At 39.5% G+C, this 24,051-nt stretch overlaps 1 protein-coding gene and 1 long non-coding RNA gene across 8 annotated transcripts in view; one reads left to right on the top strand and one right to left on the bottom strand.

The window, feature by feature from the left end:
• LTBP1 (latent transforming growth factor beta binding protein 1) overlaps nt 1–24,051 on the bottom strand; it is a 200,426-nt gene that overhangs the window by 75,182 nt on the left and 101,193 nt on the right. For 2 of the 7 annotated variants that reach the window (XM_035108243.3, XM_035108244.3), the window contains exons 10-12: nt 19,185–19,307; nt 14,941–15,108; nt 12,061–12,291 (exon numbers count right to left, since the gene is read on the bottom strand). In XM_035108243.3, coding sequence (XP_034964134.2) covers nt 12,061–12,291; nt 14,941–15,108; nt 19,185–19,307 — 522 coding nt within the window. Of the gene's footprint in view, nt 1–2,810; nt 2,902–7,292; nt 7,316–12,060; nt 12,292–14,940; nt 15,109–19,184; nt 19,308–24,051 lie in introns of all 7 variants that reach the window. The other 5 variants (XM_035108245.3, XM_088666547.1, XM_035108247.3 and 2 more) reach the window with 3 other exon arrangements.
• On the top strand, nt 5,260–8,930 carry LOC148686322 (uncharacterized). The gene is made up of 3 exons (XR_015949097.1): nt 5,260–5,397; nt 7,820–7,872; nt 8,789–8,930. It is a non-coding gene; the product is annotated as an uncharacterized LOC148686322 (long non-coding RNA).

The raw sequence follows: 24,051 nt of genomic DNA, 5'->3' as shown, positions 1-24,051 counted from the left end.
ACCATTAGCAACAGTCTGAAAGTGGGCAGCGGCTGCCTTATACAGTGAAAACTGTCTTACAAATACCACCTGAAAATCATAGGATATGATAACGTTCTGTTACAAGAATGGACACTGTACAGAAAAACATGTGGCTGTTCCATAGGTGTGTAGGAACAGCCATCTTTTTTGGAACTCAGTATCTATGAGAGTGATGTCATTCCAGAACATTCCATTCCACCAAGGAGGCATTTATTGTCGTATTTGCACTGTGCATGGCAAAAATAATTTATAGTCAAACCACATTTGGGTAGGTGGGATTGCTAAAGCCTGCCCCCTTTTTAATTCCCCCCCAAGTGTGTAAAGCTGAATGTACACAAGTTAAATGTGTGTAAGTTGTGAGTTAGCTGTATTGTTTCTTTGCTGCCTTCACCATCACAGAGCAGGCTTGAAGATAGATTGTTGCCTGTATTTCTTAAGCTTCATGCTATGTTCCCTGCCACTTTCTTCCAAGCCATTTCCCTAACTAGTAAATGGAGCTGGTAAACCAAGGAGCAAAAACAGGATCTGCTCAACAGGCAAGAGTGTGGGGGGAAAACACTTCCGCGCCTGCGTCGGAGGTGGAGTTGTGGGCATCACGACCTGAACACACGCGCAGGGGCTGAGAGCTCAGCCCCTGAGCGATTGGGGGTTCCCACCCGCATCATTCAAGGGCCAACCAATCCTGTCAGCTGGGGGGCATGTCCTGCTTCCTTTAAGCAGGCGAAGGGCGGGAACCCGCCTTCTTTCACCCCGCTCACCAGCTGCATTGTTCATCCGCCCGCCCACACTTTAGGCTAGCTTTGACCTTGCTATGGACCTTGGTTGGTCGCCTTGGTTGGCCAAGGGGCCTGGTAGGACTTTTTCCACTTGGGCTAGCCAAGGTTTTTTTCCCGCCTACCTCGTAGCAATTCGTCACAACTATTGGTCTTGGTGGTTAGGCATTGGAAATTGTGTTAGAGCTGAGGAGGGTAGGTAGCGCCATCACCTGCCCTGCAAATGGAGGAGTAGTCTGTTAAAGGATTCCGGGGGCGTGGTCTGGTCCGAAGCCTAGGGAGGTTAGGGCTGTAAGGCACGCCCCTAACAGTGATCACAGGAGGAGTTCCGGTTGATGTACATCACTGGGCTCCTTACTGGTGGTTAACTCTTCCCGGACGTCCAACACACAGGTTGGAGTCGGATATAGACGGTTAGGGTCCAATGCCTAAGCCAATACCGCTCAACATCCGTAACCAATAAAGTTGTGGCCTTTTCGCCCATTTAAATCTATCTGATGTGTCTGTGTCTTTATTCTCACGGGGAGGGAGGGACATTGCCACACAACTATTGATGCTCTGTGAACTATTATACTTAATGTAACCCCTACAGAGTGACTAGGGTTTGATGGGGCACCAGTCATGTCAAAAGGAAACTCTGAGGGGGGGATCTTTCAGATTCCATCACCATTCTAACATATCCACTGATCATGTAGAGAAGAAAAGCCATTGCAAGCCTAAACCTCATCAGGAAATGATCTGACCCAAACAAGGAGAAATTACAATCTTTATGCCACATTGAAAACATAAAAACCAAACCTTTCGTATTGATGCTGAGGTACTACAGGTCCACTAATATTATTTTTTTCCAGCTCCCACAGGAAGCTAGTTGAGCAGAAGGATGTTAAGAACGGAAATCCTAATCTGTCCTGATTGTCCAACACAAATTTGAAATAATCCAGGGATTGTGGGAGTATGAGATGGAATCTTTACAACAGCAAAAGACAACAACCAACATGACCAAACCCTCAATGCTGTATTGGTGTTGGACTGAGAATACAGGATGGAACAGCTGAGATAGGTCAGCTGCTTCCAGGCTCATCCTTCCAGGTCCAGTAATGCAAGCCAAATCAGCATCCACAATCAAGACATATATCATTGCCGTGTTACTGTTAACTGACCTGACATTATACAGCAGCATTATCTGATCCAAAATACATATTGGGAGGGAAACTGAGGTTATTGTTGCTGGAAGAAGAACCAGAATGGGGACTAGGCTTTAAGATTCTGAATTTCCATCTCCCTGCCTGGCTTGTCTCATACCCCTAGTCATGGGTGTCCACTTGAAATTTCTGCAGTAGTACAGCAGAATTATGGCAGCACTGGCCTTAAATATGGTTAACAAACCACTGTTAGCTGTAACCAGACTTTGCAAACTACCTTTAACCAACAAGCCAACCTGGCAATTCTGTAAGTGAAGTGAAACTTGCAACCCTGTTTCTAAGCTTGGTTTAATAGCTAACCATGGATATAATCAATGCAGACTAAAGTGCCAGGAAAATTGGAAGCAGCCTTGTACTGAGTGAGACCATGGCCCATCCAGCTCAGTATTTAGGTAGGGGTCTTTTCTAGCTCTACCGGGACATGCCAGGGATTGAACCTGGAATGTTCTGCATGCAAATCATTGAGCTATAGCTGTACCTAAAAAAAGGCTACCGTAACTGCGTAAGGAACGGGAATTCACAAAGGAAGAATGGAATGAGGTGGAATGCATGAGTCCATTGCATGCTCCTGAGTGTTACATCTGCATTAGGTCTTATTTACTTCACCAAAGAGTCTTGTCTAGTGGACTTTAAAAGGATTATTCATGTAAAGGTAATAAAATTTTGCTAGATTAAGCCCTTCTTTTTAAAATGCAGAACATTAAATTAGAAATAAAATTCTAAAAATGAAAGGAATATAGACACCATAAGGAATTATTCCATGCCATCTTTGCAAGGATTCTCATCCATTAAAGGAGGAGTCAAAAAGAGCTACCTGGAAATTGTGGATGTAGGTTAATAGTTGAAATCCCAGGAGAAAGCTGAGGTTGACCAGGTTTGTCTCGGTCATCAAGTGAAACTAATTCCTAAAAGAATGGTTAAAAATTAAATGGGTGGTTATGTGGTTTTAATGTGAGTCTCCCCAATTTTGTAGGGTAATTTTGCTTTGAAAAAATGATGTTTCATAGCAAACTGTGTGTGTATCTGAAGAAGTGTGCATGCACACGAAAGCTCATACCAAAATATAAACTTAGTTGGTCTTTAAGGTGCTACTGAAGGAATTTTTGTGTGTGTTTATATATAGTTTAAAAATAAGAGCAAGCATTAACTCCTCGTAATTGGTTCATTTTCCATTCAGCAGCAGCTCTTGTAAACAATGTATTTTTTATCACAATTTATTAGGTAAAGATAAATCTTCTAAATATATTAATATACATATAGTACATAAAGTCAAACATACATCTATTTGTAGACTTGTGATTAAAAATAACTTATCCTTGCATATGCACATCTGATTTTAATATGCTTAGATGCAGGAATGCCTCTTATAACTAGGAGCTCAGAACAGGCACACATATACAAATAAAATATCAAACACACACACACACACACACACACACACACACACACACCCTAGACATTATTGGTGCATTACAGAACTAAGTTTGGTGCATTTAGGACCCATTGCAAACAATGGTACCTCAGCATGCCAAACCCTCCCCATGACTGAAATCCTCTATTCTGCTGGGTGGAATAATTATCTTTTAGAGAATTAGTCCACCCAGCAGACTAATGTGCAGGACCGATCCCTGTAATTGTAGAATTACAGATTAAGTACTGCTAAGCCAATTCAAGATTTGGGAACTATATCTGGTTCACAACTCAGTGAAAGCTCAAAGAGAATAACCATAGCTCACAAATCACAGGTAAAACTTATGCATAAATGAGTTACAATGGAGCTTTTATCCTTGATTTCTCCTCATGCAAAGGGGAAGAATGATCTACGGGGGGGGGGGGGTAAGTGGGGAAAGGGTAGAACGTGGTCATAGAATTGACCCGAGGGTCATCTAGTCCAACCCCCTGCAATGCAGGAATCAGTTATGTGTCAAGTGTCTTTTGGGGATACGGCATGAAGCACTGAGGCTCATATAATACATGAAAAACAAACAATATGTAGACGCATTCTTGGGAATAGGAAATTGGCACTGTCTTTTACAGAGCCTAAGTCTTTGAGGCAAGGAAAGGTGCAATGTATTTATGTTAGTACTGGGGTGAAACGTACACCACAATTTTATAGCCATTCTCCGCATTGCAAACTGGGGAACTATTTTCTGTACAAGTGGCTGGGGACTTTGTTTTCTCCTAAAACATTGTGCAAACAAAAGTGTTGTATTTGCTTACAATGGCAAGGATCTCATGCCAGCTTCTAACTTGGCAGGACTTCCTAGAACACCCTTGTGACGTTGCTTAATCATAAGAGTGTTTCAGAAAAGTCTTGCTGATCTGGAAGCCGCCATGAGCTCCAAGCTGCTGCTAGTGAATGTGGTGTTTCTGTTTACATATTTTAATGGGGAAACTGAAAACTGCTTAGCGAAGAAGAGGAGGAGTTTGGATTTGATATCCCGCTTTATCACTACCCGAAGGAGTCTCAAAGCGGCTAACATTCTCCTTTCCCTTCCTCCCCCACAACAAACACTCTGTGAGGTGGGTGGGGCTGAGAGACTTCAGAGAAGTGTGACTAGACCAAGGTCACCCAGCAGCTGCATATGGAGGAGCGGGGAAGTGAACCAGGTTCCCCAGATTACGAGTCTACCACTCTTAACCACTACACCACACTGGCATAGGTTATTTATTAAACGATATATAAATATTGTTAAACAATAGTTTAAAAAACCAAGACCCTTAGGTCATCTCATACAGTAAAAGAAAGTGGCACATTCCCTCCTTCACTTTCCTCAGGAATAGAAAGAAGTTCACTGAACTTTGTTCCTACTTAGCAATGGACAAATTGTTAATTTTTGTTTCTCTCTCTTTCTCATTTTTCCAGTCCTCTGTTCTCCACAATATCACATCAGTTTGTGATTTTTTAAAAAGCCTTCGCGAAGATTCAACTATTTACTCCTAATATACACATTGTTTCTAAATCATACATTGGCTGCACTTGACCTAAACCTTCCCTCTGTTTCTGCTACACCTACTGTCTGGGAGATCAAGTTTCCCCCCATCTCAACTTTATCTCAGAATGCAACCAGTTTGATTGTCTTACAGATTTCCACAAGAACCGAGTCTGAACATGCAATGCATCTACATTGTCCAACTATGGGTTCTGTTGCTTAGGGCAGGCTTTACCTAACAAATCTCAGCGGAAGACATGCACAAAGACTTCTGCTTGCTCAACAGGACTTTCCCTCCTCTGCCCTTGAGCAGTCCCTGAAATTGGCTATGGAAGGGCCAGGAAAGCCCCCAGAACAGCACGTGTGAGGAGGAGAGGGGGAAGTGGTTTGTCTGGCAAGATGAAATGCTTGAGTTGACAGAATGATTAAAGAGTGTGACGTTCAATTCCTTCCACAGCATGATGCTAGGTGAGACAAGATTCTTCAGTTTTTAAGACTAAAACAGAGAAAGTAGATTGAAAATGAAGTATTTTAAAGAGAGAGAAATAATAGCTTTATTGTATAATTCTATTTACATAATATATATCATGATATATTGTTATACAGTGGCCTGGAATCAAATTAAATATTAAAACAATAACTATTTTCTATCTCAACTATTATTAAACTGCTAGTGACCTAATGTTCTTTTTAAAACAATGCAGAAACTGGGACTAATCTGTTAATGATTGTTTTATGAATATATTATGTAATATCTTAAATGTTGCTGAGCATTTTTTAAACAAATGTGTAGCTCAAGGGCACATATTTCTGGTTGCTGCATCTGAAATTGAAACTGGAAAATGCACAGAAAAGGTTACCAAAATGTTCAGAGGCTGAGGTAACATTCCTATGAGGAAAAGCTACAGTGCTCAGGTCTTTTTAGCTTATAAAGAAAACAACTAAGGAGGAGGAGGAAGGAAACTGTTTTATAATGAGTCAGGCCATTGACTATCTCTGTACAGGCTTCACTAACTGGCAGCAGTTGTGCAGAATCTCAAAAAGGAGCCAGCTGTACCAGGCAGTGGCACAGATTAAGTCTGAGGCCTTTGGCATGCGGGGGGAAAAGCCTGCTTGTTATAGAGCTATGGTTCTTTCCACAGCAATTTAAATGGTTTTTTAAAAGGATACAATAAATACACGGTGGTCTATCAGTGACTATTAGCCTTTACAGCTAAATGCACATTCCACGTAGCAAGGCAAAGTTGCTGTGAAGGGTGGGATATAGGGAAGAGCTGTTGCCTTCATGCCTTGCTTGTGGTCTTGTAAAAATCATGCAGCTGTGCTCTATTGCAGGGGTTCTGAACTGTGGTCCATGGACCACCAGTGGCCTGCGAGATTCATTCAGGTGGTCCACGGCATGTGTGCATTAGTCATACTGATTTTTAATTGTGTTTAATTGCTGCTTTTATATGCTTTTTAATGCTAAAACTGGAATCCTATGGAATGCAAATTGTAATGCAATAAGGGGAAAAAGCAATTAAAATATAATTAAAAAACCATAAAGCATTTAGCACAGTGCATTACAATTGATACAACAAGCAGAAAAGTAATTTTAAGTGGTATGTTAAGACCATCAGCAATTTTCAATTGGTCCATGGGGGGAAATGCCTGGAAACCACTGCTCTGTTAGAATACAACATTAGACTAGATGGACTCTTGCTCTGATCCAGCAGAGCTAGTCTTTATAAGTTGCTATGCTCCAACTAAGGAAATGCAAAACTGAATTGTTCCTACCTTCCACAACTGGTGTGTGAACTTTAGTATGCCCTATAATGATGAAGATGAAGTAGCACAGATAGGTAAATATTCTTGGGGGGGGGACCCTGCATAGTTACCAAGTATTATTTTATGTTAGATTTTGTGAACCTTAGTAATGATGTCAGATTATTTACAACATTTTATCACTAGCTGGCCAATGGAAGGATATGGAACTGCTCATTTTTTACATTTTGTTGATCTTTTGGTCAGTATAGCTTACTAATATTATACTTTAACATTGCAGTTATATGGAAGATTTTGTTGTTGTTGTTTTAACAACTGAATTTAGTTGTACAAATGCTAAAGAGCTGTGCTGAATGGGAACGGCGAACTGAGGCCACCAAAAAGTGATGACATGGTTGATTTTTTTTTCATTGATACCAATAATTTTTGTTTATGAAAAAAGATTGAATATCGGAGTATTCTCACCATATGGATATTAATCAGTGAGTTTCAATTACTATAGCCTCAAAAAGTAACTATTTTCTTCCCACAATTTCAGGTAATCTCAAGCTCATTTTCTTTTTACAAATAGGCAAAATTGAACGCTGTTTATGTGTTACCTGATCTGGGGCTGCAGTTCCCACTAAAACCAAACAGAAAGAAAAGAAAAGAAAAGGAAAGGAATTAACTACTGTAAAAAGGAAAAGTGTACTAAAAAAAGTCATTTTTCTATCTTCTAAGCCTATTTGTGTGCTCCCTTCCCTATAGCATTAAACTGGGGAACTATAAGATAAAAGTTTCTACTTTACTACACTAAAAATGCTCAGTCTTGTCTCAGAGCAAAAGTGTGGCCCATAAGTGGATTAAAACTCACTTTAAAACACATCATTAAAATGGGAATGAAATACCCCACCTTGTAAGAGTGTTGTGAAGATAAACAAGGATTTGGTGCACCAGAATGCCAAACATATGGGATTAATAACAAATCAGGTTTAAACCAACAAAACTCAGTAGAGTTATTTTGAAAAAGCAAGGAGGTTTATGCTGCTAAGAAACATAGCAATAACTGCAAAAATTGTGGGCACACTGTATGCAGGAACAATTGCTCCTTTATAACTTGCTAAACTTTGAATTTTGCATATTCAAGAAATAAAGAAGAAAATGATGAAGAGGGAAGATAGGATGAGATCCACTGCAAAAGTAATAATAATACCATCCCTTATGCTATATACCAAACCTTTTAACAAGTAAAAATACAATGAAGATTACTGAATTCACTTAAACAATGTGACCTTGAATCTGCTGGCAACTTATTGTTTATTGAGTAGATGCAAATGTACAGGCTTGTTCAAAATAACACTATCTTCTTCCTGTTCTATTTAATAGAGAATTAGGCAGAAATCCAGCATAACTTTCTTTTCAATTTTATTTCAATTTTGCTGACATCCTGGTAGATAAATATTTTAACATTTGAAATGAGCTTTGAAATAAGGTGTGCCTGGCATTATTATTATTTTCAAATAGAAACTCCTAGGCTGCAATCCCATGGTGGAAGGGAGTTAAATATGAACTGCCTGATCCTGTGCTCTGCTGAGGGCAGAGGAATGTGCTGCGTGTTTTTTGTCCATTTTCAGACTGCAAATTTCCCTCTCCTTTTATAAGCGTTTTCCATCTCACTCCTGAACATGTTTACATTTCTTTCTAGTTTGGGGGTGTATCAGGGGACCAGGATTGCTTTGGATTCAGCCACTTCCCTCTCTAATTTTGTGATGGATGTATCACCTAGTTTAGGTCTACAGCAAGCCAAGTATTTATAGCCTTGGGCATTTTTAGCGGGATCTTTTTTCTTTCAGGTTTTTTTTTGTAATGGAATCAGGAAAGCTCATTAGATGTCTGAAATGTTTCAAATGACTACTTGGTTCAGTGAAACATATCTTTCTATTTGCTCTGCCTTTCACATTTGTAGGGCCAACACAGCTTCACATACTCAATTTTAATTTTCTGATTGATGTTTGGGACTGAATCATTCAGTTTGGGGATCTTGAAATCATTGGAAGACTTTCTGGAGTTTAGTACAAATGTAGCCCAGTGTATCTTGATTACTTTTGTTGCTTAGACGTTAAGTCATGTCCGAATCTTCGCGACCCCATGGACCAGAGCATGCCAGGCACTCCTGTCTTCCACTGCTTCCTGCAATCTTGCTTACTAGAAACACTTACTTGTCTTCCCAGCAAAATGGGCAACTGGATTTATATCAGGTGTGTACAATATATTTTCGCATTTATTTATTTGTTTGTTTGTTTGTTGCATTTCTAGCCTATCGTTCCACCTGTAGGAGCCCGTTTCACTAGCTAACAAGATGAAATTTGTTTTTTGATGTGAAAAGGGGGTCATAAAATTTAGCTTGTAGCAGGGCCAACACGGGGCATGTCATGCTACACATGACCTATTGGGCTATGGGATGTTCTACTGTCTCTTAATACAACTAAATTGGCCTTGGGAGGATTTCTAATAGCAACCAAGAATTTGGACCAGTCACCAATCTAAGTTTCCACAATGAAAGCTGAATTTACTCTACGGCTGAATTTTTAAAACCAATCATATGTGTTTAATATGAATAATCAATTAAAGCTACATGTGAATAAAATAGCATTACTTAAGTAAGAAGGATTCAGAGGAAGTATTTGCTCCTATGTAAAAGAGAAAGGGATTTCCTTGTTTATGTCTCTCATCCTCATTACTCGTTAATCCAGGGCAGGCAGAAAGTACATCTGGGTCTACTTCTAGACTTCTGAATGATTTACAGAAAGCCAGCAAGAGTTTTTGATTCTTCACTGTTTAACAATAGCAACACCTTAAATATTTCCCCCCACCCCCACTAAACTAGGTTGCAGAAATTAAGAAAGCTAAGGGGGGGAGGGAAACCAGAAGTGGATTTCTATATGAAATAACTGTGCTCAGGTCTGGGATTGAAAATAAATTTTCTGGGTTGAGCATTTGCTCACAGGCACCCTGGTTCCTTCGTTCTAAGTATATATCCTGGCTTCAGCTAGAAGACATCAGGGCTCTAGTAAAAAACAAAATAAAGACCCCCAAAGCCTGAAGTCTGCAAAGCCTTGCTTTAATTGTAACTGATTAATTGATTAATCATTGCAATAATAATTTACAAAGCTGATAAACATTATAAAACCTACTCTGCTCTCTCTCAGCCAAGAACCAAAACTTAACAGTATTTAACATTTCCAAAGCTTCTAAACCATATACTGTATTTATTTATTTTTAACCTGACATACACCCTCATCAACATCCCTCAGCTTTTAACAAGTCTGAGAAAAGAAAAGAATCTAAAGAGGAAACAGTCAAAAGCGGTCAGCATTGATTTGTGGCTAGCTGTGGTATACATCTCAAGCAGAACTGTAAATAGTTCTGGTTTGTAGATTACCCTTACAGATGGATATTCTTAACTTGTCTTTAAAAGTACTTTGACAGAACGGACAAGGAGCATCTGCAATAGACCTTCGCCCAAGCTGCTCTCCAGTGCCCAAGTCATACAACCCAAAACAACCCTTAGTCATAGGTTAACTTCAATGGGCAAATAGTGAATGAATAGCCAAAGTGTTCATCTTCTTACGGTATTGCTCTACCATGGGGATAGCCAATGTGGTGCACTGCAGAAGTGTTGGACTGCAACTCCTATAATCCCTAACTATTGGCTATACTGGCAAGGGCTGACAGGAGTTGGAATCCAACAACATATGGAAGGCAACACACTGGCCCTCCCTATTTTATCATGCTACTAGACTGATCTTCAGCTCATCATGAACTATTCATTTCCTATACATTAGGCTAAACACCCTTTTGACTGCATGACAATTGCTTGGTAGTGAAGCTCAGTGAAACAGTTGACATGTGACCTAGCTTCCTCTTGTTAAACACTAGGCTAAGCCTCTTCCTGTTTCTAAGTTTGCTCCTTACTCCAGTGATTGAAAAGGATAACCCTTAAAAAACAAAGTATCGAACAAGACATTCAATCATTATTTGCCCCGTATTTACATTTGAATATATGTTACTCTTTTTAAAACGTATCTTTACAGAAAATTTCCGATTAAAAAAATAAATGCAGCCACTTTCAATTTAACGTGGGATCTGAACATAAGTAGTTCAAAATAAAGCATTTATTTAAACTGTAAACCAGGTAAAATACAAAGTTATTCATTGGAGACCCACATTATTTCAACAAGGCTGATCTACACATAACTATGCAGCCATCAATGAAGTTTCCCAAACTCCTTAGCTATGGATTTGTATCTGTTTGAGATGCTTTGTTAAACTGTCAGTGCACTATCATCAAAAGAGCAAAAAGGATACTGCAGAGCTTAACATGAAAATAACAATTCAAACAATAGAACTCTCATCTCTGAAAGACAACTGAGCTTTAAAATGCACCATCCTAAGTCAGAAAGATGTCTCAGCCATTCAAAATGAAACTTGCCATGTTCAGGAATGTTATTCGAATTCAAAACAATATATTATGGAATGATAAGGATGGTTAGAAGTTTTGTAGGAAGTTTTGATGCGCCACGTTATGAAACTGACTGTCTATATTACACATTTTGAAAACCCACCTGCAGACCCTCCCCATTTACTGTTCTTTCCACACTCAAGCACATATTGGCTACTCCAGAGGAAAACAGTTTGGAATCACCATAATCATAACACTCCACACAGCCATCTATATATACCTGCCTATGTTCTGTTCACCAATAGCGTGTTGGCAATGCATTTACTTTTGCACATGCGGCAAGCCTTCTGCTTTTCTTTGCTGTTGCACTGATGTTAAGCATGTTAAAAACAGGACATTTTAAAGCAGCTGGTTTTAGAGGCATTTGCGAAAATCATGCAAAGACTGAGACATTAAAACTGTGAACCCAACATTTAGAAATGCTTTGTGTAAGAAATGAGATGGTAAGAGTTTTATTTGGTTTTTTTGAAAATGAAAAGATTCCCAGTACTTAAAAGTAATACAACATGATTCTGTTGCATTGTGGGCCATGAACATGGGGTCAAACTAATATTCACTCCCAAGAAATCATCTGAATGCAAGAAGAGATGCACAGAATCATGTGGCTTGCAGGGAGCTAGTCATCTGATGCAGTAACTTGGCCTTAGGGCAGGATTCTTTACAGGTCAAACAAATTCTACACTCTAAACTTGAAAACCACTTGCTATAAGAAATAACGCAATGAGATACTTGTTGAGTTGCCCTCAAAAACACATTGTGTTTTATACAAGCACTTCACATAGCATGAACGTACACACGAAATGAAAAAACATGCACATATTTAGAAATACACTAAGCTACATCATGAGATCCTTTTCCACTCTCACCTTCTCGCACAGCCACCTCGGGCTCACTTTTCTGTGAGATGGTCAGTGCCTCCACCGGCTCTTCCTTTGCTGGGAGAGGTGGAGAAGTACCTTTAGCAACATGATGAGTAATCTGGGTCTTGCCAATGACAGGTGGCTGAACTCTAACTGCAGGGTGATGATAAAGCTTGTTTCTGTGAGAGCCAGAAACCGTATAGCCCATTCCACCAGGGCAGATTTCCTTAAAAGCAGCTAGATTTGGGATGGGAAAACATTCCTTTTAACAGTCTAAAAGTGCAATACTTTTGACACACTGGAAAATATAATGTAGAAAATCTCTAACATCAAGAACATTTCTAGAAATATTATCTATTCTATATTTAACCAAAATCACAGAATACATGAGAATATTATTGCATAAGTTACATGCGGGGCTTAATTTGTTGCCCCTAGAAAAATATTAACTCATTTCACTCAGATGTTTAAATATGTCATGATAGCAACAGAATCTAAAGGACTCTAAATTTGCAATATGTAAATGAAACCATGGGCCTTTCGGGACTTAATGCTAAACCATGGTTCAGTGTTATCTGAACAAGCCTCAGGCTTTTACTCTTTTCCCCTCTGTCATGTTTGTAAAGAAGGTATCATTTTCATTTCCAACTTAAACAGAGTTCATCATTAGGGGAAATTCAGTGGGAAAGCTTGTTGGTTTAATATGTGGCAAATTCAAACCATGGTTTATAAACCTGGCCTGTTCATTATACATAGTTTAAACTATCCACAGTTTCCAGAGCTTGGATGTAACAGGGAACTCTGGTTAGCTGATGAGCTTTTCCTTGTAACCTCAACAGAGGAGGGAGAGTGGAATATTCAAGCCCAAAGTTCATGCACAGAATGTGAAATCATAGTTTAGCATAGTGTCAAACTGGCCCTAGTATAGTAGAAGATTATTTTTTTATCTGCATTTTGCTGTTCTTAATTTAGTGCAAAAGCCTAGCATTAATTACTTCTTTGACATTACTAAAGAAGTACTTTATTCTATAGTAGTATCATATAAAGTAGCACCACACCTTGTCCACAAATTCTGCTTTTCCTCAATAAATCATATACAAGAAATATTGTAGGGTTTAATGAAATCTTATGAATTCCCCTACCTTTTATAAGACTTTTAGGGCCAAAGTACACCCCATTTAAAAAACAAAAACAAAAAGCAGCCACTGGAGATTGCAATCTGCATCAGGGTGCAGGTGATTAACCCCTTTTCTAATAGCCATTTTCCTTCTCAAAATTGCCCTCTTAAGCTGCCTTTCTCCTCAAAATTGGGAAAGGTAGGATGATAACGATATTTTTTTGCTTGAGAACAAAATCTGGACCTTATTTTGAGAATAAGGAAGCCAGCAGGTAAGGGTTAGACACACCCACCACCACATTCTGCTTTTCACTGTAGCCTCCAGCAGCAGCTCCCCTTTCCTCTGGAATGCCTTTAGAAATATCAGTGTTACCCAGTGACAAATGAGTCTGCTGATTCAACCACCAAACCAGAAGGAGGAAAGTAATTCATTGATCTTTGGTCTATTTAAATGTATGCAAATTTACCATTGCTAAGCTAGAAGCCAAACACAAAAAATGGATGGCAGTAGAACTGATTGGACATGTTTTAGAGCAACCAGGAGGCAACTCAAATAATAATAATAATAATAATAATAATAATAATAATATATTATTTATACCCCGCCCATCTGGCTGGGTTTCCCCAGCCACTATGGGCGGCTTCCAACCGAATATTAAAAACATGTCCGTTCCCCTCACGTATTTAGCTTCACACACCCAACCAACTACTTTAACCTTTGCTAGCAGATTTGCTGGTGTTCCTATTACTTCCTGTGTCTATCTCTATGCAGTGTTCTACCATCTTTCCGGCAGGCAGTTCTGGATGTCTGCCCACAACACAGGCCCAGATTGGATTGGGGAAATTTGGTATTTGTGAATGTGAACTGAACTCTTAATTTTAATATTTTTAATAGTACTGATTCTATCTATAGCATCCTAGCTTTCATTCTTTGTCCAAGCCTCCATCAAGACTTTGACATAAAAAATTACGGCAAGGGATCCAACCTCGTGCCTAGTTCCAAGGACATGGACCAAACCCACAACTCTTTGGCAAAGTGTTTCAGTCTCTTGATCACTAAGGCTTGGAAATTTTGAAAGGCTTTCTTTCAAGTGTTAACTCAAGATAAATCTGGTTATAGTTTTCAGTCTTAAGACTGTCCAGTTGGATACCCTTCTTAGCTCATTCATAACCATCATGTGATGTGAATTATGCAATGAGAAACATCACTCAATGAATGATGAATTTACCTTAATTAGAAAGCGGGCGCAGCAGAGGAAAATCTTCTCTATGTTTGTTTAAGGAATGTTACTACAGGTGAAACTTGGAAAATTAGAATATCGTCAAAAAGTGCATTTATTTCAGTAATGCAACTTAAAAGGTGAAACCAATATATGAGATAGATGCATGACATGTAAAGCAAGATATGTCAAGCCTTTATTTGTTGTAATTGTAATTATTTGTCGTTAGGCGGGTCAATTATAAATGGAATGTAATTAATGAAATGTAATAGCGATGTTTATTTTTGTATTATTGTAACTATTTGTTTTATTATTGTGGAATTTCCAAAAGAAAGCATTTGTATAAATTAAAAGAAAAATACAAAATAATAAGTTGCATTACTGAAATAAATGCACTTTTTGACGATATTCTAATTTTCCAAGTTTCACCTGTAGTAAGAACCCATATGACTCACATAACACTGTATTGTAGGACACTATGCTAAGTTACACTATGTGCAGTGTACAGTGTGTCAGTGCAAGTATATTCTTTTTCTGGGAACCTCTTACCTGTTCCTGGAAGGGGACATTTCTCACAGTGGGGGCCCCAGGCCTTGCCAACACTGCAACAGCAGAGCTGCTTGCTGAGCTGAACAGAGAGAGGGTGCATACACTGCTTTCCTGCACTGACAAACCGGTAGCAGGGCCCTTTCTCTTCAGTGACCATGGAATTATCAGCTGCAGCAAAAAGGGAAGGAGGACGCCAGAGTTTACATGAGAAACAAAACAGAGAAACACCATAGGAGTTCCACCACCAGATTAAAGATGGAAAAGAGACAAGGATGCCAATGTCTCCAATCCAAAATATTTCTGTTGTTTTTTTATTTCAAATAATGAATCATGTCTGAATGCAACACAAAAGTAAATAAGCCCATATGGTTTGGAATAAAAGCCAGTGTCCAAATTAGATGCTGCCATGCTCCAACAACACATAATTAGAATGAAGCCTTCCTTCCCATGCAGAAGCACTGAAGCAGAAGCTTAAAGCAGGTGAACAGCAAAAATACAGAACATTGACAGATCACACACTCACACAGCCACTTTGAATTGATAGGCAAGGTCATTTGAAGTCAATGAGACAATTATATTTTTGAAGTCAGTAATGGCAGTTTACAATGAAGAAAGTTCCAGAAACATATCACGCTAACATTATCAACCTTCCCTTGTCCACTGTTCCTTCTCTTTCATGTAATGAAACACTCTACTGAAAATTAGAAATCCTTCAGTCAACAGAATCAGTAGTATTTTTTATCACAGCTCACATCAAGATTTAGGATGGCGATAACATGAGATCAGACCATATCCGCTGCTGTTGCTAAGATTTTATTTTTTTTAAGCTGTCTTGGCAACTCAAGAAATTTTGATTATGGCAAAAGGAAGACAAATAAATTCAAGGATGCGTGTGCTAAAAGGAATGCCAAATGGCATGTGATAATGGTCTATGTGAAATCTGCATAACTTCTAATTCTCAAGCTCAACTTAGATCTGAAAAATGGATGGTGGTGCAAGCAGGACCTTGATGAATCCTCTCCCTGTCTCTAGTCTGTCTAGGACTGCAAAAACAAGAGAGTTGCCAAGAGCCTGGCAAGGTGCAATACGTAGCTGGTAGACTGCATTCAGCTTGGAAGGTCACAAGTTGTGCTGAATGTTTTCACTTGAAAAAGAAAATGCTATTCTAACCCAGATTCCAAGCCCTCACAAAGCTTGAGAATGTTTTTTTAATGGTAAGGATTTTTTTTTAGTTACAAAACAACCAGTCAAAATTTCGATTATCAGTCCAAAGTCTACTGAGAGCTATAAGCGTCAACCTATATATGTCCAATTGAAATGAATGGAGGTTGCACAGCAGCAGTGATTGGTGGATTTCATCCATGCACTATCTGTTGCATAGTAATTATTCAGGATGTTAAAGAAACAATTGTTGGCAAGTCTCCTCTTCCACCTAAAAAGGAATCAAACTGAAGCAATAGTTTTGCTTTTCTTACATCCAGTTCTGCTGAAACATAAAACAATTACAGTATAATAACATTTAATTATTATTGCTGTTACTGTAATTAATCATTATTATTTTGCAGCAAAAAAGAACCTTGAAATTGGATGGGCTCTCCACACCTACTTGCCATACAAACACAAAAATAGGAAGTCACAGTTTCAGCCTGAAACAATTTGGAAAAGGAGTAGCCCACCCTGCCTTATGAATCATTTCAGATAATCTGAATCTTTTAGGTGCTACTGCTGGGACAATTTAAATGAACTGAAGAAGAACAAAAGTAAGAAGGATGTGTGTGTGTGTAAGGAATCTGGGATAAGTGGAAGATGGTACGACAATATTTTGGGCTGTAAAAATCATTTGAACTGTTTTTCTGGGCTTGGGTCTGCCTATATGATGCCATATTGTGTGGTTTGAGGATTCTGGTATATGGGGTTATCAGGATTTGAAACTTGGGTCATCTCTGGCTTATAATTGAGACTGAAACAAGACTTACATTGTTCTAATAATAAACAATGGGTGAATATGGAAGGTGAGGGATGGAGTAAAGTTACATAATCAAATAGGTCAATTAATACACCCCTTTGATGTTTCTAAGGCTGCAATCCAAAACTCACTTACCTGCGAGTTAACCACAACAGGACTTACTTCTAAGTAGACATTTATTCAATTTATAAGATTTCCTACCCAGCCTTCACCATAAGCTCCCAGGGCAGTAAAATATACAGTTATAAAAACAAATAAAACCAATACAATTATAAAACACATAAAACCATTTGAAATGGAACAGAATAGTATTTAATATTACACTGTACATCTTTTAAACAGTTCAAATAAATCGGCAAAATAAGGAAGAAGAAAAAACCCTCCATATATTTACTCTTAACCATGTAATAAGATGGGAGACAATATAGAACCAGGTTAATCCAGAAATCAACCTGTCCCCCAATTTTTAGTATGGTATCATACAATGAAAAACTTTGTTCTATTGATGTTGGAAGTCAGATGGCAGCGGCCTTCCATGACTGGCAAAATGAAATTTCATTTCAAAAATATCATAGGAACCCCCCCCCCCCAAGCATATTAAATTGTCTTTACTAGTTACTGTTACTTTATAGTTACATAACTATTACATTTTGAGGTTGGTCTCTATGTCTTGTAATTTTTATTCTTTGAAAATAAATTATTGTTTATTATCTTTCCTCTTCCTCTGTGCTCTTTCTTATTTCCAACAGTCAGATCATACAAATACTTGGAACTTGCTACTTAGTTGGTTACTTGTTACTTATTAGTAAACTGATTCTCATGGGACTAACAACATGTCATATTTCATATTCCCATATCTACCTTCCCAGAGTCAAGTAAGTTCCAATTGACACACTGCTATTTCGCTCCACATGAAAATTCCCAACCATTTCTAGGTGTGTGATTGTGAAAAGTATGCTGGATGATCAAAGACACGGCCAGCAAGAACTCTCATTTGCATGGAGCACCAAGTAGGCCCACTTTGGCTACACTTCCAACCATATGTGAAGAATGAGTTCAGCATTAGTATACAGCAGGGATGTTAAATAGGTCGACCGTGATCGACCCCCAGTTGTTAGAAGATGATCACGGGCTCCTTTTTGTCCGGGGGGGGGGGAGCAATTGGCCCCTCCCCCTCCTCTCCATCCACACACGATTTCTAGAACTGATGACGATGTCGGGACGACTTAGTCTTCAACTTGGCCCCCTAAAGAAAGCTCAACAACTTAGACCTGCACCCCTAAAAAAAGGTTGAATTTAAACTTGCTTCCCTAAAAAAAAGCTCAACAACCTCCCCCCTCCCAATGGGTACATCACTGCCACTTTTTTATTCTGCGAGTAGATCACAGTCTCTTTGGAGTTGGACGTCCCTGGTATACAGGATTTGGACTATTAAAGGCACTGATAAGGATGAAAAGGGAACAATTCTTGGGCAATCCTGCATATCCTTAAAGACGGATATCTGCAATTGTATTGGAGCTCCTGTGGACAGCGTGGCTGTGATGCTCCATGTTATTGATTTTAAATTTCCACACAGCTTAGAAAGTGATGACCCTTTTTTGCATTTAGAGATTTCTATAAACCTGTGCCAACTTACCAGTGGTGTTTTGCTTCAGAGTAAACATGATAAGATTGTGCTATCAATGGCAGCACTACCCATGTTCAATGCAGAAAATTTTAAATTATTAGCCAGCATGAAGAACATAATGAATGGGCCACCACCAACACACCACACCTATGTGAATAGCAGTGTCATGAAAGATTTTGTGTGTGAGATACAAAAATATGGGAATGAGGAATATAAGGTTTGGAAATATATGAGCTATCAGAACACAGCTCAATAGATGAAAGGGGGATGGGAACTTTCCCCCTTTAATCAGACCCCATTGGGTTTACTTGTTCAACTAAAAGGAAAAGATACAATTTATTTAGCTCAACCAATGACAACCTAAAAAATCATCATATGATCTCTGCAAATGCTGTGTTAGTGTATCCATTCATTTCTGTCACTTTTTTGGAAGATAAATTATCTGGATAATTCGCCACACAATTTTGTTTTAAAATGACAGTTTCTTATTAGATCATAAAGAAACTCTCCAATGGTGAATTAAAAGTTTTCAAAATTAGAAGCGCCGTAAGAAAATGTTGGCCAGCAGTGATTAACTTGCATCCATTACAAGATACAGGGGGAAAAGAAAAGCCACATGATTGATAGGTACGGATTGGTTCTGTTACTTACGGATGCATCTGGAAAGCGTAGGGTCTGGCACGAATCCAATTTTGCAGGCACACCTATAGCTGCCCATGGTATTCAAACACTCACCATTTGGGCACACCCCTTGGAGCTGGCATTCATTAATGTCTGAAATGGAACACAACTAGCATGAGTTAAATGATTAATCCACATAAACAACCCAATATAAGCATGTGACTGTATTATATCCTAGATATGCATTGATTTCCAGAGCTTGTTTCTGTATTTCTTTCCTTTTTTGTGCTATTAAAACACAGACACATAGAATCGTAGAAGGGATCCCCAAGGGCCATCTAGTTCAATCCTCTTCAATGTAGGAATCACAGCTAGATATGTAGGAAACCAATCCGAAAATGGGTGCAATATTGCCATGCAAAAGGATTGATAAATAATGTGGACCCAAGTATTATTAGTGATCTCTTCCAGTACAGTAGATGAGGAACATCAGACTTTGGAGGGGTATTGCAGACATATATTGCAGATATGTAACTGAATGATATGTGGCTTGCCTAAGACCAGATGGTAGTGAAATTTCAACTGTCAATTTTGCAGTTAACAGTTCAGTGTCTTTCCCAACGTTTCACCAGCTTTTGACACGTCCATTTTATTTATTTATTTTTGCTGTTGATATTTCCTACGTCCACACACAATAGACTTTGCAACATGAGATGTTTTTAACAGTCTACTTAAGCTGCTAATTTTCAAAGCTGGATAACCCATTTTCTTCTTCTGGTGTGCATTACATTTACAAATATAAATTTACCCAGAGTCTGATAGTTAGTTCCAAAGCATGAGGTTGAGGGATGGTAGAATAAGATACATCAAAGACTTGGCAATGCAATTCTTTTAATGGTCTGGAAAGAAACAGATTCAAAAGTGCTTTCAAGGACAGCAATTTCCCCAGTCGTAGGAAGGAATACAACATATATTTCTAGCCCTGCATTTGGATCATTAAACAGTGGGTGGTCTCTAATAAAATACACCCACACATTGGGAAAAATCCTAAACATAGCGGGATATTGTTCTTTGAAGCAGCAACTTAGGCATGCCTGTGTCACACATTAGAAAGGGAGGCAGATCTGCAATTCACCCAGTGTGGGCATGGTTATTCACTTGGAATGCACACTCCCCAACCACAGGAGCAGGTTTCTTTCTTTCTTTCTTTCTTTCTTTCTTTCTTTCTTTCTTTCTTTCTTTCTTTCTTTCTTTGCTTGCAGGTAACATCAGAATCGCACCAATGCATTAAGTACCTCAACAGAAAACAGATTCAGAGCTACCATATTATGAGAACAATATACTATGCAACCTATTTTCAAAAGTAGACAGATCTCTGAAATTCTAACTCCCAAGAAGAGGAAAAGACAGAGTGTAAATACCGCTGGGAAAGATTGAAGTACAGTATGTTGATTCAACACTTCAAACTGGAAGCAGAAGCTAGGCAAGAGTAACAGTTATTCTTGTTTTCCAGAGAGTGGGCTACCACAAACTACAGGAAGGTTATGTTTCAATGTGCCTCCATGTTTCCAAACATCACTGACATACTAAGTAGGGCTCTATTAGGTCAGAGCTAATCTACCATTCAATCTACCATTCTTTATCTCTAACATATCAAGCCAGTTGCCCTCTGGAAAGACACAAGCAGGCTTTTATGGAGATTTTAAGCACCCCCAAATAAAAGAAACTTAAAACTGTGGGATGCAAAGGGTTAAGTGCAGTCAAGTCACAACAATCCTAGAGAGTCCACTTGGAGGACTGTGGAGGATCACATGACTAGCTGGGTTTCCTGTTCCTCCACATGCAAATGAGTTGGGGAAGCGGCAGATAAATTCACTAGCGAGAAGCCATTTCCTTCTCTTGGACCAGACCTCTTGGACTACACACATCTAAGAAGCAACATCTTAGTGAGTCTCCCTCTAGGCTTCCAGCCCAGAGAGAGATGAGATGGAGTCTCACTTCCTATAAGTGAACTTCACAATGTATATATTACTTTTTACCTAAGCAAGTCTACCTTTTGAGTGTGCTGTACCTCGAGATGCTTGTAAGTAAACATATTTTATACTTTTAAGAGCATTGTGTCGTGTCTTTTCTTTTAAGAGGGAAAAAGGGGGAAATACCAGGAAAATACACTTTCTTTTATAGGCTTAAATCAAGCCTGCGCAAACGCATTTCTGCTGTGCATTTTGCAAAAGGGGAATGTTTTTACTCTGCTAAAGTTTGGTGCTTGCTAGCGCAAGCGCGGATATGATATATTAAACAATATCTCCTCATCCACATTCCTGAACATTCCCACAAAAACATGGGAGTTCCTTTTTTAGTTATTAACAACTAATAGCTATTCACAGATCTATGCTTCATGAGTATGCTAAATTCTCACATTGTATCCTTTTTATTATCCAGCTACTTCTCCAAATAAAAGCTCCCCCTTCTGTCAGCACAATTCAAAAGACAATACATGATAATAAATGGTTGGCAGAGTGGAATATGCAGAAGGCCTAACAATTAATTGCTTGGAAGACAAGTGGCCTGAATTAGCCACTATATGGCTTATACTTAAGGAGGTCAAGTTACTCCATAGCACCATCAGACATGGTGTTAAGATACCTAATGCCAACACTCATGAGGCACATAACAGTATCTTTGACACTGTTCCTTTAAAAGATCATCCAGCCTATCCATATCACTGCCATTTGGTATCAAATGATAACGTGACAGATCCCAGATGGCCACCCTGCTTGTATTTAGCCATTTAATAGGAAACTGAAGTCTCCAAGGAGTGCCAGAGGAAAACCATTTTGGTGTCCAGCAACGGAACAGTGTGACTCTCATGGGAATGCTTGGAGCCTGCCAAGTCTGCATGTTATCTTGGCACCTGAAGTGAAAACCACTAGCTTAACTGGGCCTTGCTGGCATGCTTGAGTTCCTGACTGAGAAAGTAACCAAGGTCTTAACCCAGGCAGGGGGAGAAGGAAAAAGAAGAATTTAAAATATGAGACTGGAAGAAGAAACAAACACATCTGCTTATCTGTTGCCTGCCTGCTTTATTATTAAGATGATGGAACTTTTAACAGAGATGGAATATGAAAGGTTGCTTCATCCTCTACATATCCAACCAACCACTGCGTTCTGCAGGAGAGGACAACCTGCAGATACCATCTCAGGAAGTCCATTTTGAACAATCTCATTGGATTTTGGACAGGTGCCTTCTCTATCCTCTCCTTCTCTATTCACTCCTAGCTCTTTTAATTTATCTCTTGTTCTACTTTCACACTCAAAGCCACTTCCGCGCCTGCGACGGAGGTGGGGTTGTGGGCTGCCCGACTGGACCATCGCGTAGGGGCTGCGAGCTCAGCCCCTACGCGATGGTATGTTCCCGCCTGCATCAGCCCCAACCGGCCAATGAGGTCGGTCGGGGCGGGGCCACCAACTTTAAAGCGCTCAGCAGGCGGGAAAGCTGCCTCTTTCTTCCCTGTTCGCCAGAGCGAACAATTCACCCGCCCGCCCACCCCTTAAAAAGAGGTAAGGGGACGCTGCTATGGACGTGAGTTGGTTGCCTGGTTAGTCAGGGGCCTGGTAGGACTTTTCCCATACTGGACTAGCCATGATGGGTTTTTCGCCTACCTCGTAGCATGTCGTCACAACTTAGGTTAGGTGGTTAGGCGTTGGAAATTTGCATAACAATTAGATGGAGGAGGGGCAGGTTGCGTCATCAACTGCCCAAATTTGGAGAAGTAATTCCGTTAAAGGATTCCGGGGGCGAGGCTTGGTCCTGAGCCTGGAGTTGCCTGGGCCATAGGGCACGCCCCTTCGGTGGCCACAGGAGGAGTTCTAGTAGATCTACATCACGGGGCTCCTTTCGGGTGGTTACCTTCTCACGGACTCCAACACACGGGTTGGCGTCGGATATATTCTGTTAGGTTCCAACGCCTAAGCCAATTCCGCTCAACATGCATAATTAATAAAGTTGTGGCCTTAACCACCCAATTAAATCTTAATTACTGCGTCATGAGTATTTATTACATGGGAAGGAGGGACATTGCCACACAACTAACACCTTATTCTCAACCTTCCTTCCCACAAACTACCACTTTCTCTCATCCCTACTCTCTGGTCCTTTTACATTCATTTCTTTTTCCAATAACAGCTTTCCTCTTTTATAATAATAATAATAATAATAATAATAATAATAATAATAATAATAATTTATTTATACCCCGCCCATCTGGCTGGGTTTCCCCAGCCACTCTGGGTGGCTTCCAACCGAAAATTATGTCTTTCTTTTCCTTGTTTGTTTGTTTATTATATAATAAAGAGAGTATTAACCTTTTATCTCACTTTTCTTCAACACCTCCTCTGGCACTTTCCCTTCAGAGAGAAACCTTCCTTCCTTCTCCCCCCACCCCCTAATATTCTCTGTCTCCCCAGTCACTTTTACTCATTGAGCAAATAGTTGGTGGTACTGCCATTGGTTGAGTCAAAAGGGGCGGAGCAAGCAAGTAAGGAGGCACTCGCAAGGCTATGAACTGAGGCCCACCTGAAAGCAGTCAAAGGATTTGTGGGTTTTGTCCACTGTTTTGAGAAACAATCTTTATTTTTATAGCACTCCCGCTTGATATAATGGCTCTCATTAACCCTATGAATTTGGAGGGCAGTGGCGCTGCTTGAAAGGCTATCATTCGGGTAGGAGATGTCAGCATCCGATACCAACCATCTCAGGAGCAACTAAGAACATAAATATCTACCTGGTTGCCATATTATCCATTCTATCATCTGGGGGGTGGAGACAGTTATTCCTGCAGTGGGAAAGCTGGGCTCTTCCATTGGCTCTGCTGCAACAGGCCAGCTGCATCAATCC

Source organism: Zootoca vivipara, chromosome 3 (assembly GCF_965207765.1).
Source record: "Zootoca vivipara chromosome 3, rZooViv2.hap1.1, whole genome shotgun sequence".
Classification (NCBI taxonomy): Eukaryota; Metazoa; Chordata; class Lepidosauria; order Squamata; family Lacertidae; genus Zootoca; species Zootoca vivipara.
Note: the sequence above shows the minus strand (reverse complement) of the source record. Positions and strands in the feature narration are given on the sequence as shown.